At 34.1% G+C, this 16,803-nt stretch overlaps 1 protein-coding gene across 1 annotated transcript in view; it reads left to right on the top strand.

Moving 5' to 3' along the window:
- MFN1 (mitofusin 1) overlaps positions 1 to 13,053 on the top strand; it is a 34,035-nt gene extending 20,982 nt beyond the window's left edge. Inside the window, exons 10-18 of the mRNA XM_082840553.1 lie at positions 246 to 367; positions 2,027 to 2,153; positions 2,326 to 2,430; positions 2,727 to 2,829; positions 2,969 to 3,198; positions 5,126 to 5,278; positions 6,416 to 6,612; positions 8,979 to 9,113; positions 10,984 to 13,053. Coding sequence (XP_082696679.1) covers positions 246 to 367; positions 2,027 to 2,153; positions 2,326 to 2,430; positions 2,727 to 2,829; positions 2,969 to 3,198; positions 5,126 to 5,278; positions 6,416 to 6,612; positions 8,979 to 9,113; positions 10,984 to 11,062 — 1,251 coding nt within the window. The 3' untranslated portion in view covers positions 11,063 to 13,053. The remainder of the gene's footprint in view (positions 1 to 245; positions 368 to 2,026; positions 2,154 to 2,325; positions 2,431 to 2,726; positions 2,830 to 2,968; positions 3,199 to 5,125; positions 5,279 to 6,415; positions 6,613 to 8,978; positions 9,114 to 10,983) is intronic.
- Positions 13,054 to 16,803: the final 3,750 nt, after the last annotated feature.

The following is a 16,803-nucleotide window of genomic DNA, read 5'->3' as shown; positions in this document are numbered from 1 at the left end:
AGAGCCATTGCACATTACTGTGTAAAATTACACAAAGCTATGAACTTGCTGTTAAAGCCTTTTAACTTTTAAATTTTTGACATTTTTTTTTACCTTTATAATTTTAAGTTGTGTTTGTCATCCATTTATTTTCTATCCTTATGTCTGTTTTGGTTAACATTACAAACAGCAAGTTTTTGTGTTTAAATTCCTGAAAACGTTGGGATGGAATTACAGTAATGTGTTATGGCTTGGGCCCCTCGCAGGAGTGTATCTCGCAGTCAGCAGTGAAAACAAAGTTTGAACAGCACACTATCAGAGCTAAACAGATACTAGAAACGGTGAAAAACATAATGGATTCAATAAACGTGGCAGCAGCAGAGAAAAGGTATGAATTCATTTTATTGCAAAATTATTTTTGTGTCAATATGAATTCTTTAGACTAAGGTTTAAAATTTTTATATTATTAAATACCTTTCACACTAACATCAACCTTGCAGGTTTAGCTGATGCCTACTTGCATGTTTTTTAATGAATATTTGAAACTATAAATATTTTTTTTACAACCTTGAACAAATACATCATTTACATCCCCTGGATCTCAGTATTCTCGTGTGTGAGCTGTGATTTTAAAATGTTCAGTGGCTTTAAATGTCTTTAAAGCAGTGAAAGAACCATTTCTTCCAGCAGAATTTCTCGAAGTCCAAAACAGGTGCCCTCTTTTTACATTCAACCTATCACTCATCTTTCATGTATTCATACATTGAAACCTTGAAATCACTCCTTTATGCCAGTTGTGGTTTTATATCAGCTGGTAAACAAACAAGGTGATACTACCTGCCAGCCAGAAAGTGAATTTGGTAAGCATTACTCTATATGTCATACTATATTGCAGTAATTTTTTCCATTTATTACCTTGTAATGATGAAAATGAATACACGAAAGTGCCAACACTAGTCGAAGAAGAGGGTAGTTCTCACAAACTTGGTATACTTGAAACAGAGATTAAGATGTTATTAGATGTTGTAAGCATAATGATGTTAAGCCTCAATTGGACCTTTAAGTGGGCTTAAGCCAATCAATGGGAAGATATAAAGAATCTAAGATTAAATCCAAGATATAAAATTGGGGATTTTAAATGTATTTGATCTTGCTGAGAACAAAACTCCACTCATATCTAGGTCTGTTGCCTAATTTTGACACTTTAGCAGGAATGCATTATGTACAACATTAGAGAATTTGCAGCATATAAAACTCAAGGATCAGAACCCAGATTCTGATCTCTGGCCCTATGCACACTGTTTCTCTATAGTGAGCTCAGTTGCTTTATTATGGTAGCCAAAGTAAGTATTCGTCCACTGGATTGACCTTAATTTTTATAAAAATACAGGACATTGAAATAAACGTAGCACAAAAAAGATGTGATTTGAGGGTGGTTCGTATAATCATGCCTTGGGAACAGATGTCTTGGGAAAGATGATCTTAAAAGGATCTCAGGCTTTTATTTTCCTATATCATCCAGGGGTTGACAAATTTTAGCAGATAGTAAATATTCTAGGCTTTGTAGGCTATACTGTCTCTTTGGCAACTACTCAGTTCTGCTGTTTTAGAGCAAAAGCAGCCATATACACAATAAGTTCATGAATGCTTGTGGCTGTGTTCCAAGAAAACTTTAACAGAAGCTAGCGGATGGCTGGATTGGGCTTGCAGAGTGCTGTTTACTGGCCCCTGTTTATTAAGTAGACTTAATATTGAGTTAGTTCTGTTTTGACTGTTCATATCTATGAAATGGGTGGAGATTTAGCATCCTTATTAATCCTTTGTGGGATTCAGGTACCACATGAGCAGAGAGACAGTTTATATCCAATCATCTGTAAAACATTTTATAAGTGAAATATTATTTGAATCCTTTTAGATGTTGAAATACAAGATTTTTTTTTCTTCTATCATGCTAACAGATGGTTCAATATATAAGTGAGTGTTTGTACTTAATTTCTGTGGGACTTTAATACACCCTGAATATTAATTACTTTTCATACTATAATAGGGTTTATTCAATAGAAGAGAGGGAAGACCAAATTGATAGACTGGACTTTATCCGAAACCAGATGAACCTTTTAACACTGGATGTTAAGAAAAAAATCAGGGAGGTTACAGAGGAGGTTGCAAATAAGGTGGGTAACATTAGCTTTGTGATTATAATATCTGGGAATGGAAATACTTTTGATAATGCTAGAAATGGTATCTGTTACCTTAAAGGAATATTTAAGTTTTTTCAATTTAATTTTTTTGAGTAGTTGGTAATCTTGTTTAAATATTTTAATTCTGATTTTTTAATATTTTTAGGTTTCATGTGCAATGACAGATGAAATTTGTCGACTCTCTGTTTTGGTTGATGAATTTTGTTCTGAGTTTCATCCTACTCCAAGTGTATTGAAAGTATATAAAAATGTAAGTTAAATTGTAGTTAAATGTTATTCAGATACAGTTTCCTTATCTTATTCTGACTCTTATTCCACTCTTTAGTGGTTTGGCCATTTTAGTGTCTTCATGGCAATCAGTACATGATTAAACTATTACATCTCCTGTGCACTCTTGTAATAAATCTAAACTATAAAGTACACAGAAGAATTATCATCTTAGAAAAGAATAAGATCATTTTAGTGTTTACTACTTTTTTGACATTTTAATAAAATCTGCATATATTCTAGAGAAAAAATAACGTGGACATTTACCATTGTTAACAGGAGTTAAATAAGCACATAGAAGATGGAATGGGAAGAAATTTGGCTGATCGGTGCACCAATGAAGTCAATGCTTCAATGCTTCAATCCCAGCAAGAAATTATTGGTAATATTTATGTCTGCAAGTTCATGTGTAGTTTTTTCTTTATGTCGTTGTTAAAAGATTTATTATAAAATCCTTTAGATATTTTATAAAATATTATTTACTGTTGTTAACTAAAATATCATAATTCGGTTCTTTCTAGAAAATTTGAAGCCATTACTTCCAGCTGGTGTACAGAATAAACTACATACACTGATTCCTTGCAAGAAATTTGATCTCAGCTATGACCTAAATTGCCACAAGTTATGTTCAGATTTTCAAGAGGATATTGTATTTCATTTTTCCTTGGGCTGGTCCTCCCTTGTCCATCGTTTCTTGGGTCCTACAAATGCTCAGCGGGTGCTTCTAGGATTATCAGAGCCTATCTTTCAGGTATATATATATCTATATATATATATTTTTTTTGAGTAGGCTTTTTATTAGGTGGTTATTGCTGTACTATACAGGTATGTATCTGATTCTACCAGTTTAGAGTCTCTTTTTAAAAACTTTTTTGAATTTATCAATTCAATAATTTTTTTAATTAATTTTTTTTTCTTTTTGGCTGCGTTGGGTCTTCATTGCTGTGCGTGGGCTTTCTCTAGTTGCAGCGAGCGGGGGCTACTCTTCGTTGCGGTGCTTGGGCTTCTCATTGTGGTGACTTCTCATGCTGCGGAGCACAGGCCCTAGGCACATGGGCTCAGTAGTTGTGGCTCATGGGCTTTAGGGCACAGGCTCAGTAGTTGTGGCACATGAGCTTAGCTGCTCCGCGGCATGTGAGATCTTCCTGGACCAGGGCTCGAACCTGTGTACCCTGCATTGGCAGGCGGATTCTTAACCACTACGCCACCAGGGAAGTCCCTCAATTCAATAAGTTTTCAGAAAACTTAGAGTTGTAAAACCATCGCCACAATCCAGTTTTAGAACATGTCTGTCACCCCAAAGGCTACCCTTGTGCCCATTTGCAGTCAGTTGTCATTTCCACTTCCAGCCCTACTGCTAGTCAGGTTTCTCTAGCTATCATTTTTACCCTTCAGGACATTTCATATCAATGGAATCACACAAAATGTGGCCTTTTGTGACTGGCTACTTTCACTTAGCATGATGTTCTCAAGGTTTGTCATCATGGTATATGAATGTTGTAGCATGTATCAATACTCCATTTCTTTTTTTGGATGAATAATATCCCATTATGGATATTACACATTTTATTTATCCATTCACCAATTGATGGACATTTGAGTTGTTTGTACTTTTTGGCTATTATGAATAATGATGTTTTAAATACTCATAGACTGTTTTTATATGGACATCTGTTTTCATTCCTCTTGAGTATATATGTCTAGGAGTGAAATTGCTGGACCACATGGTAACTCCATGTTTAACTTTCTGAGGAACTGCTAAACTGTTTTCCAAAGCAGCAGCACCATTTTACATTCCCACCAGCAATGTATTAAGGTTCTCTTTCTCCACATGCTCATCAAGACTTGTTATCGTCTTTTTTATTATGGCAGATGTGAAGTTGTATCTCATTGTAGTTTTGATTTGTATTTCCTTAATGACTGATGATTTTGAACATCTTTTCATGTGCTTATTCGTGTATCTTATTTTGTAACATGTCTATTCAAATCATTTGTCCATTTTTAAATTAGGTTATTTGGCTTCTTATCGACTTGTGGGAGTTCTTTATATATATTCCAGATACATACAAGTCTTTATCAGATACATGATTTCCAAATACGTATGTTTTTCCAGTCTGTAGCTTGCCTTTTAATTTTCTTATGGTGTATTTTGAAGTGTAAAAGATTTTAACTTTGCTTTTATTTTTTTTTTTAATTTTAATTTTTTTTTTTTTGGCCACGTAGCTTGTGGGATCTTAGTTCCCCAACCAGAGATTGAACCCAGGCCCTCGGCAGTGAAAGCGTATAGTCCTAACCACTGGACCGCCAGGGAATTCCCAAGGTTTTAAATTTGAAGTCCAGTTTTTTTTTAAGGATTGTTTTTTTGGTGTAAAAAAACTTTTTTTATATACAGTTTTAATTTCACTTGAGAGTTGAAGGCTTGTTGTTTTAGGTAGACTCATTGTATGTTATGAAAATTCATTCTTCATGATATCATTGGTCCATGTCACAGGAGATAACTTTCAGACCATTTTTATTTTCTTCATGTATTTATGGTAAACTCATTAATTGGAGTCATTCTTTTTGTAGATTTACTACTGTAATTTTAAAAGAGAATACAATCGAATTTTGTAAATGTAACTTTTCCATTTGTAGTGGTTTAATTGAATTAATCCTTTCCCCCCCCCCAACCTTATTAGCTTCCCAGATCTTTAGCTTCTACTCCCACTGCTCCTACCAATCCAGCAACACCAGATAATGCGTCACAGGAAGAACTCATGGTTACCTTAATAACAGCATTAGCCTCTCTTACGTCTAGAACTTCTATGGGCATCATTGTTGTTGGAGGAGTGGTAAGAAATAGTAACTTTTTTTTTGAAACAGTATTTTTTGGTGTAATTGAAATTGAAATTATTGCAAAGCTACCTGCTAGATCAGGAAAAGAAAGATATATTTACTTCAGTTTCCAAGATCTATAAGATGACATGAAAAGTTGTAAGTTAAAATTAGTGAATTGGGTTTCACAAGTCTAATCTTAAAAAATATTTTAAAAAAATTTTAATTGAAATATAATTGACATATAAAATAGTATTAGTTTTAGGTGTATGACATGATTTAATGTATGTATATATTGTGAAATGATTACCACAACATAAACAATACTTCCTACTTTTACATCACAGCACACGAAGAAACAGTATTTGTGCATTGGAGTAACAGGAATGATCCAGGTCCCTTATCTAGCCTTCTCCAAATACCAAAGGGATCTGCCTTAAAGTATTAAATATTATTTTTTGTAGTAGTTCTTATATGCTAAAAGTTTTTTTCATATCATTAACAGCATAGGTTTATTTTGGTTTGTTTTTATTGATGTATAGTTGATTTACAATATTGTGTTTCAGGTGTACAGCGAATGATTTAGTTACACAAATATATATATCTCTATTCTTTTTCAGATTCTTTCCCCTTATAGGTTATTACAAAATATTGAGTATAGTTTTCTGTGCTATACAGTAGGTCCTTGTTGGTTATCTTTTTTTTCTTCTTTTTTCTCTTTTGGCCACACCACGCGGCATGTGGGATCTTAGTTCCCCAAGCAGGGATCGAACCTGTGCCCCCTGCAGTGGAAGCATGCAGTCTTAACCACTGGACTGCCAGGGAACTCCCAGTTAACTATTTTATATACAGTTCATTTTGGTTTTTTAAACCTTTGACCTAAATTAACATCCCTTTTTGAGATACATTTAATCAACTTACCAAATGCCTGGCAGGTTATAAAAGTTCTTGCCTGGTATTTATGTGCTGCTCCTTTTTTCGACTTGATTTCTGGTAATTTCATATTTTCTCATAGAGAAGGAATATACATTTTTAAAAAATGGATCTGACTCAAAGACCTGTAGGGAGCCAATGAGTTTTCTAAAATGCCTTTTAGTACAATCTCCCTAGTGGTATTTTTCTTTCTCAAAGTAAGCTGTGAATTTATCTTACAGATTTGGAAAACTGTAGGCTGGAAACTCATATCTGTTTCATTAAGTATGTATGGAGCTTTGTATCTTTATGAAAGGCTGACTTGGACCACCCGTGCCAAAGAGAGAGCCTTTAAACAGCAATTTGTGAATTATGCAACTGAAAAACTGCAGCTGATTGTTAGCTTCACAAGCGCCAACTGCAGCCACCAAGTACAACAGTAAGTTGCAAGATTCATCTATTTTTGTTTTAAAGCTTTACTGAAGTAGGACATACATGTAGAAATGCATAAATAAGAGTAGAGCTCAAAGAATTATCACAACATGAACACATTTTATAATTGCCACCAAAGTGGAAAACACAGAATGATACCAAACAAGTGGGCTCAAAATGCATGGTGGTACGTAATTTATTTTTACTATTATAGCCCAGATTTGTAGGTTTAAAGGCATGATTTTTTAAAACTCAAGAGAATTTTATTATAATAATAAATACCTGGGTCCACCAAGTTTATGTCTCTTAAATATTTGTTTCATTGATTTAGTAAAAACATATAGAACTCCAGTCAAATCAATGCATAATATTCTGTATTAGAGTGCCCCTGAGAGCTGAATTAGAAAGTTTTCTGAGCTAAAGATGATTGCAATTTAATAGAAGAAACAACATGTACATAATTATAATAAAAGGTGAAAAGTGAAAAGTAATGAGAGCTTCATAATGTGAGGCTCTAGAATCTTTTTTTTTTAAATGGCATTGAGTATTTATTTATTTATTTATTTATTGGCTGCATTGGGTCTTCATTGCTGTGTGTGGGCTTTCTCTAGTTGTGGCAAGTGGGGGGCTACCCTTTGTTGCGGTGCGTGGGCTTCTCACTGTGGTGGCTTCTCTTAGGCACGTAGGCTTCAGTAGCTGTGGCTCGCAGGCTCTAGAGCGCAGGCTCAGTAGTTGCGACACATGGGCTTAGTTGCTCCACGACATGTGGGATCTTCCCGAACCAGGGCTCGAACCCGTGTCCCCTGCATTGGCAGGCGGATTCTTAACCACTCTGCTACCAGGGGAGTCCCTAGAATCTGAAATCATGAAGGATAGTGGATCAGCAAAGGTTTCCTAGAGGAGAGGTAGCCTGATGAGACTTGAACATCAGAATAGAAGGAGCAAGACAGAGAAAACAGCTCAAACCAAAGGCAAGAAGGTTGGGGGAAAAGGAATGTGTTCAGAAACGTGAGATAATTTCAGTGTGGCAGATGTGTACATAAGAAGGGGTCCATTCAAGTATAAACCTAACACTAGGACTGAGGTTTGGATAATTAGGAACCCTGGGAGTGATATCATTAACATTTAGCTCTAGAACAGATAACTTTGCAGTGGTGTGGTGTGTAAAGTGGTTTAGACTCAGGAGACAAGAATTGCAGGGAGATTAAACTGTTTCAGACACAAGATCAGAGCCTGTACTAACCTAGTTAAGTTAGAGCTATAGGGAATGGAAGCAATGGGGGCACAGAACTGAGACCACAGAATTAGTTCACTCATTTACCAAATATTTATTGAGCTCCTATTTTATATAACTGTTAATTTTGATTTATTTATATTAAGATCTTTTTCTTTAATGAGGATAAACTGGACCTCCAAACAAAATCAGCTGAGGCTCACATTCATAAAAACAGAATTAATGAAGCTTACTATTCATTTCATCATCAAACATTTATTAATTGCCTACCGTGTGACAATAAATACTCTAGAACTTATGGGAAATTAAAAGTTAAAGATAACTTGTATTCTTCCTTAGAGGACTTTACACTCTAATGGAGGCAACCTCAAATAATTACTCTGGTTAAAATAATACTAGCTAAAAATAATAATAATAGCTAAAATAATAATACTAGCTAAATATTAATGTAATAAAATATTAAAATAAAAAGATGCTTCATTTGTCTGATATTGGTATTTGGTCAGATAGGGAGAGAATGGAGGGGGAAAGGACCCTGGGAAAGATGAAGATGCGCAGGAGAATAGTTGCAGAGAAAAACAAGTCAGTTCATCAAATTCCAGTGGTACACACCTACGAGGCATGCTCCAAGTTGCAAAAATATAAATATATTTTCCAAAGTTAACATATTAACTAGCACACAAATTAAATACAGCCCTTTTGTTCTAGAAATGTGGTTAAATGTTGCTATAGTTTAAAGTATTTTTGACTGTCACAGAAGTTCATGAAATTTTCTTTCCTGTTCTCAGTAATTTATTTCTGTAGGCAGGGGACAAGAGTAAGGCTTATTATGCTTCTGAAGAAATACACCCATCCTTTGCCTTTTTATAGCTTATTCATATTTACAGCAATATGGCAGAGTAATGTTATTACCCACTGAGCATTTGTCTTGAGGCCAGATGAAATTAAGCCCACAGTCATATTAAGCTTATAAGTGCCATACCCTCCCTCATACCATTCTTAGCCGTGTTCTTTGATACCTTATATTTTTGGGAATTTTTTAAACTTGTGATCTCTTTTTTTAATATAAACTTTAAATGAAAGCTTATTCATTTTAAAAGACATTCATGACTGCTGATAAAATTATTTTTTATTTGAAGGGAAATGGCAACCACTTTTGCTCGCCTGTGCCAACAAGTTGATATTACACAAAGACGTCTAGAAGAGGAAATTGCCAGATTATCCAAAGAGATAGATCAACTGGAGAAAATACAGAACAATTCAAAGCGCTTAAGGTATTTGAACCTTTTGTCCTTAATAATATGAACATTTATTGGTTTCATTACCAAAATATAATTATGTAAAATCACTAGCAAATTTATGTTAAAATTTTTGGCTTTCTGCATTGGCTTAATTGTAATTTTGCAATTTCAATGAAAGCTAATTTGAACAACAACAAAAAAACAAATCTGAATTTAAAGGAATTTTTTAGATCTAAGCTTATAGCTCTATGTTAAGCTATACTAGTCCTTATTCAGAACAGAAGTTTTGTAATTAAAAGTATGAGTATGAATTTTCAGTCCTACATATCCAAGACCCATAGCTTTTCTTCTCATTGGGGACTGTTAGGTATACTTAAATTTGAAGCAACGGAAGTAAACAAGATATCCTAATATAATGTGGAATTCTGGTTTAATATGATTTGCCATGGATTCTTTGGAGTCTAAATAAATTGTGCTTTGGGGGTCAAGACCAGAAGTATCACCACGAGATCTATACTTCTTGGCAGTTCTTTCAGCTTTATTACCCATTAGCTGGCTCACCTACAAGTCTGGTAGAATCATTAAGCATCATTTACTTCCTGCTGCTACTTACCAGGGCACATGCTACATACAGTTGCCTATATAAAAACAGTTTGCAACGCCTGCAAATTGGCGAGGCTGTCCTTATGACGTGGATTTTGGGACATTATACTTAAAACACCTGTGATAGTGTCCATCCCTGGTATCTTAATCTGAAAAGATTAAGATTTAGCAGTCACATTCTCATTGCATCTCCATTTCAGGGTCTCTGAAAAAGGTGACTGCCTATCACTTAAACCCCAGCATCACTTCTCACACACAAATACACCCAAGTTAATTTCACATATTCCATTGCTCCTATTTTAAGTTAGGTCATCCCAAATACAGCTTTTCAAATTTGGTGAAACTATATCCAATAGAAATTTTTTTTTAACCTAGGTAGGTTTTTAAATATTTTTCATCTTGCTATAGTAAAAAGCCATAACTGATAAAATAGATTATTGGTACTTATGTAGCTTTCAGATTTTGGCAGGACTGACTTGAATAAGTATCAACATTTTTGATCTGCTAATTCTTCTAATAGGAAAGTTTAGAATAATATTAACATAATAAGTTTAGAATATTATTAACATAATATTTGGAATCTCCCTTGTTACTAAATTAGGCTTTTAGCCATTCAGATATAATTTAATTTAACTAATGCTTCAGGAGCATTACTTGAAGAAATATACAGTGGAGTTCACAAGAACATTTAACTTATGACCTTGACCATATGCACTCAGCAACAAACAAAACAGGACCAAGAAAAGAGAGAAACTCATTTAAGTATGTGTGTGTGCCCTGGCAGAGTATGAGAATGGGAGATACAAACCTGCATTCCCCTGTCAATTTACATTGTTTTCCCTCTTGTTATGGGCATTTGGCTGCATCAAGTACAATTTTAATATTTAAAAAAAATATTTTTGGTAACTATGGTCCTTTGACATCTACCAGCTACTTTGTGTATACATAAAACCACTTATTCTACGCTTTATTCTTAACGGGAATTCAAGAACAATTATGTCTTTGTGTGACTTAGGATGTAACTCCCATGTAAGGTGATATGACTCCACTGTCTCTTAGGCTTTTCATTCTTATTAAAGATTTTATCTCAGTATACCTTTCTTCTGGCCATTGGATTCTGTGTTTATTGCAAAGTTACAGTAGCACATATAATAAATGCTTTAAAAAGAGTTGATGATGTGAGTTCAGACAAATGTAGCAACAGCTGGCTAGTGATTTTTTTTTAAGATTTGCATGGGATGCATTTTTTCTCATTGACCTTTATGATTAGATTGGTGTTTTATTCATTTTTTTAAATTAGAAATAAAGCTGTTCAACTTGAAAACGAGCTGGAGAATTTTACTAAGCAGTTTCTACATTCAAGCGATGAAGAATCTTAACAATAGAGATTGCTTTGGTGATCATGATAGAAGATGGAACTTGGAAGATGGGGACAGTTATTTTTATGAAGTGACTTTACATATGAATTATACTAACTATACCTAAATAGCAAATCCTTGAGTAGATCCTGGTATTGATCTATCTCAGGGTGTATGCATTTCTGAAAAGTGTTGTCTCTTTAGTTTTAATTTTGGGTAAAGAAAAATCCTTTGATATGTGAAAATGATGAATTAGTTTAAAGAACCAACTCTCTGACCCCTGCGGGGTGGGGCCTTGCTCTTAATTAGGGCTCTCTTTGTTTTTGATTCTGAAAAACTCTGCTTCCTGGCATCCAGGAGTTAGAGAATGCTCCTTTCATCTTCTTTCTCAAAACGAATTTTTGATGCCTATTTCAATGGGAATAGTCACATTTTTGTTTTATAAACTGCATTGCTCTAACCACAAAGGAGTGTGGAATGTTCTTGAGTGTATTATTTATGCAGGTTACAATCACTTTTGCATCCTGGCAGGTATGTAAACCACTAATAATGCTGTTTTTACTCCCTCTTTTATTCCTATTAAAATTGATGTAAAACAGTATATAGGTTTGTTATTATAGAGTCCTTATAAAGGTATTTGCGTCTAAATAGTTTTCTCATGTTTCTCAAGAAACACTTCCAGCCTCAGCTCTGATTCCAGTAAGGAAAGCTTTCTATCTCAGTTTTAAGAGTTAAGTTTGAAGTGATAAAAATAGCCAGAGATATGGGAGATCTGAATTTTGGGTGGCTACAGTCATGTACAAATGCTGTTCTTTATAAAGTATTTGCCAAGGATACTGCTGGGTTGTCCCCCGGGGTGGCTTTTAAACATTGTATGAATTTGACAGGTCACGGTTAAAAATTATGTTTTTTACCTTAATGAAATGTTTATGAGTTCAAGTATTGTTTGTTTCTATGTTAAAAACTAATAGAAAAGTTATATGGAAACATTAAAAAACTGACATTCTAAGGCTTTGCTACACAAAACGTAGTTTTGAGGACCACCAAATCAGCATCACCTAGATGCTTGTTAGAAAGGCACAATCCCAGAAGACACAGCACATTTGGCAAGTATAGTTTATGCTGCTTTTCCATGGGAGGGATAACATTTCATGCTTTTTTCTTTTAATACTCAGTACTTCTTTTTCTCTGCCTTTAAGGCTCCTGGATGCTATTCAGTCTTTTCACAACAGGTGCAACACTGTTTTCCAGGATATTTTAAGGAGAAAATATTATTTAGGCCATAGAAGGCTTTCAAAAATATTTTTTATGCAAATCGGATATTAGAATGCAATATTCAAATCCAAATAAATACTCATTTATGGCTAATATTGTTGCTTTATAACCAAAAAATGATACAAGCCACCAAGAAGTGGGATTAGGTAACAATTGCAACATGAAAAACATGTCTAAGACTGGGTACTGCTAATTAAGTTTACAATTTCAAGGCCTTAATCTTTTTTTGGGGGGGGGGTTCTTAATCTTTATATGCAAGTACTTGAACTTTTGAAATAGCATAGTGGTTTGGTATCACCTCATTAGTACAGTGGTTCTCCCAATTTAGTCCCTCAGTCAACAGGAGCACTACACTAGGGAAGTTGTAAGAAAGAATTGCATTCTTGGGTCTCATCCTAGACCTACTGAATCAAATACTAGGTTTGGGGACCAGGAATCTCTGGTTTAACAAGCCCTCAAGGTGATCTGATGCATGCTGAAGTTTGGGAACTACAGAATAGTGTAGTGTAGTGTGATTCTCGTATAGTAAGTTTATACTAAGTTTTTCATCACTAGTTTGAATCCAGTTCCGCCTGATCAAGCTTGAAAATATGAGTGTTGGAAATGGGACACTAAAGTAATGAAGCCCAGCCTTTATGCTTAGGGATAATAAGTGCACCTATGACCAAGCCCATGAATTATAAAGAATTGTAGCTGTTGGCGTTCAAAGTTATTGCACATTTACTTGACTGTCTACTATGTATGTTTGCAGGATTATTTATAAACTTTATGTAACCTTCAACTTTTTACAAAACTAGATTTTTTATAAGTATGCAAGGTGAAAATAAAATGTTTGCCTGATAGTTGATAAATGTAGCATTTATACTGGCATTTAGTGAGTTTTAATCTTTTAATGATTTTTATGGCTATCTTGGGGAGACCTGCTCATCTTTTTCCTAAGGGAACTTTAAGGGAAAAAAATGACATTTTGATGAAAATCTGTGGCCTTTTAACAGTAGGCTAACATTCACAGTACTACAGAATAGGTCAGTGGCACTCCAGTCTCTTCCTTGCTTCCAGCAGCCCATTCATTTTTCATGAAGAAAATAATTACCAATGTTTAGATAAAGGAATTAGAACTGAACATGAACTATTGGGCTTGGAGTTTAGTTCTGGGACTTAAAAGTAATTCTACTAAAAATCAAAACATGCTACATGAAATCTGTTAAAAGCACTTTATTGATTACAGTATCAATTCACAGCAACATTATTTCACAGAGCTACTGTACAACTAAAGGAACAAATTACTGCAAGAAAGATTCAAGAATACTGTTAAATCATGATACAAGTCCATAGTTTGGTTTAAAGCTTTTTTCTAAGAGCTTTAATCTAATACATTCACCTTTCCCACAAACTACTGACATTCAGATTCAGTTGGCCACAGCTGTTGTAGAAACCATTCTAGGTGAAGAAAAACATTTTAATCAACTTAAAAAACCCACTTAGACATGAATGCCTTTGGATAAGAATATGCAAATGCAAGTGTTCAGATGCTTCTTTGAAAAGAGAAAACAATAGGATAGAGCACCATTGTGTAAGACACAGAAAAGGCTTGAAATATCTACCAAGTATATCACTGAAGTTCTATTAATTAAAAAATACTGTATGATGTAAGATTTTGTCAGGCACATTTAACACCAGTTGAAACATATAACCAGCTTTTTCATATGCTGCATTAATCAACTATTTTGTAGGATCAATTGGATTTAAGAAAAAAGACTTAGGAAATTTTATCAACATGCAAACAAATTTGCTAAACACAAGATGTACCATCATTCTGATTAATAAATTACTTTTTAAAACAATGCTAGCTTAGACATTCAACTACAGACCACTTTACTGAGTACCTATTATAACCAATACTTTTAAATATATCAGTGAATTTAAGGCAACTTACAATGAACAATGGGAGAAAAACTAGTAAATATGAAGGGTACTTCACATTCTACTTAACCTAATTTAAAATACCAATTTTATTCACTGTGATACCATTTCTCACAAGATAGTCTGACTGGTGGGTGTTTTAAAAATTCTAACAGGAGGTAAGAAACGCTTCAAAATTTTGCTTTCCACAGTGGCAAAAGGGAAATTAGAAACTGAACATAGTACTTAATTTAAAAATGTTTTTAAGTATGACTCACACTGTGAAGATTTTAGAAAGAACATGTTTATTACTAAAATCATAGGCCCATTTGGGAGATTGTTTAATCACTTTCCATTAACGTTTAAACACATCAACAGGTAAGCCACAAGTATTCAACTGTTGTACTTTAAACTGTGAGACATTCACCAATGATCAAGCATAAATTTCCATGAATGTCTTCATTTTTAAAAGTCTTAATAATATTACTAAATCTAAGACATCAAAAGTGTTGGAGAAGGTTAGTTATATAATATTGGCACAGTATTTTTTTTTTTTTTGCAACAATAAAAATTTCACTTTGTCACCTGGAGAAGCCAAGATCCATTTCTCTTTCAATATGTTAACTTTAAAATTACTTAACATATTCCAGAAGCAGCTACCTCCGTTATGTCTAGGAAACTAGTTTACTATCATCATGCAGTATTAATCAGTTCAACTGAGTCTAAATTAAGATAAGGAGATGGCTTACTAGGCTCTCTTGAAGAATTAAGTATCTCTTGATACTTAAGTATCTCATGAAATATTAAGCCTAAATCTTTGCCTCTCAAGATGGAATTCAATATGCTGTTGTAACCACAGACTCAACTATAAAAATCCGAGCTAGGGAGGGATCTTGGATATTTAGTCTAAATCTCTGATAGCATAGCTGCCAAAATTGAGGCCTGTCCATCAAAGTGGAGGTGATGTTCTTGCTGAGAGCACAAAGTGCTTTCTTGAGCAGGTTTATGGGATGATTTGCTGAAGCACATGGCAATCACTCCACTTTGTTTTAGAAAAGCGTATGTGCCTTTAAAATATTCTTGCCACATCTTAAAAAACCCTGTTCTTTACGAAGTGATTAAAGACTCTACAAATAAACCTAACTGAGGCGCATGACGTTTAAATGTTTCTTAGGTAAATAGAAAAAAATCAGGCACCAGAACTGCAATATTGATAAAATTCCTTAAAACTACTTTTGGCCATATTTTTTTTAAGTTTTGAAAAACTGAGATTCAAACTGTACTGTGCTTCTACAAATTATACTGACTTTAGGAAGTTCTTATGCACAAAAGAATTAGATGAGCAGATGAACTCAAACTGCAAGGAAACAAATATTTAGCAACTGGAACCCATATCACTAAACAACGGTTTAAGTAGTAAGTTAACGTGGTAATGAGGTCACCATTCGGTCATATGTATAATACGGTCATAACAGCCGTAGTAGTGGTTAATTTTCAGTTGCCTAATACATATTTAATTATGGGAATTGCTTTTTAACTATCTACAAAAACTTTAATAACATTAAATCACTTTTATTAACATTTTGAAGACCACAGACTTCTCATAGTCTGTGTGCCTCTGACTAAAGTATCTTGTTACTAGAACCACTTTCAAAGGAGAGGAGATACTCTCTTTTTATATATATAAGGCTATTTTGCACATGGTAGAAGTGCTTTCTTGAAGAGGATTTTGGAATAAATTGCTGAACTACATGGTAAACCCTCACCCCTCTCTATTTTTGGATATGAATATGTCCCTTTGAAGTATTCTTGCCTTATCTCAAAGAGCTGCTTTTTATGAAGTGATATAAATAGTCCACAAACATTAACAGCTAAAGCTCATAGAAATCTTGAATGTGTATATAAATATACATTCATGCCTGCCATCTACAAGTCTGTTTTTTTGGTCCTATAAATCTTCCTTTTCCCATTTTATTCTTTTTAGTATCTTAAAACAGTTACTGATTTCATTATGGTTGATGCACTTATTAGCACATCCACATATAAAAATGAAAATTTACAAGTAAAATTTGGGAGTATTTAGGTTAGGGTTACAGGTGATCAAAAGTTAACAGACCTATCTCAACAGTTACTGACAGTTTACTGTTACAAAACACAATGCACTTCTACATCAGAAAAACCCCACGACTTTACCATCAAAGAAGACTAACAGTCTTCTACTGTCAATCATTTAGATTATTTTTAAGAGAGAAATCCAGGGGTCAAGGATCTCTGTTTAAGTTCAAGGGGGCCCGTTCTAGTAATACACACATTATTATATCACTGACAAGCAGAGGAATTGCTTAGTATTTTCCTCTGACCCCTTCAAGAACTGCTCTTAGAATCTTCTTTTGGCTTTAAAGTGGGGGTCACTTTGATCTTGGTATCCTTTGAAGCAAAACCACTTAGAAACCAATATTTTGTGCTAATGGGAGGAAATATTACAGAAGATCAAAAAGCTTGAATGTCTGCTTTTTAAATTTTTGAAGGCACAGAGAGTTAACATCAATTCAGATTTTATATTATGTGAACAAATTCATAAAGCA

The sequence above is a fragment of the Leucopleurus acutus genome (assembly GCF_964270905.1).
Source record: "Leucopleurus acutus genome assembly, chromosome: 5".
Lineage (NCBI taxonomy): Eukaryota > Metazoa > Chordata > Mammalia > Artiodactyla > Delphinidae > Leucopleurus > Leucopleurus acutus.
This window is presented reverse-complemented; position numbering and strand designations above follow the sequence as displayed.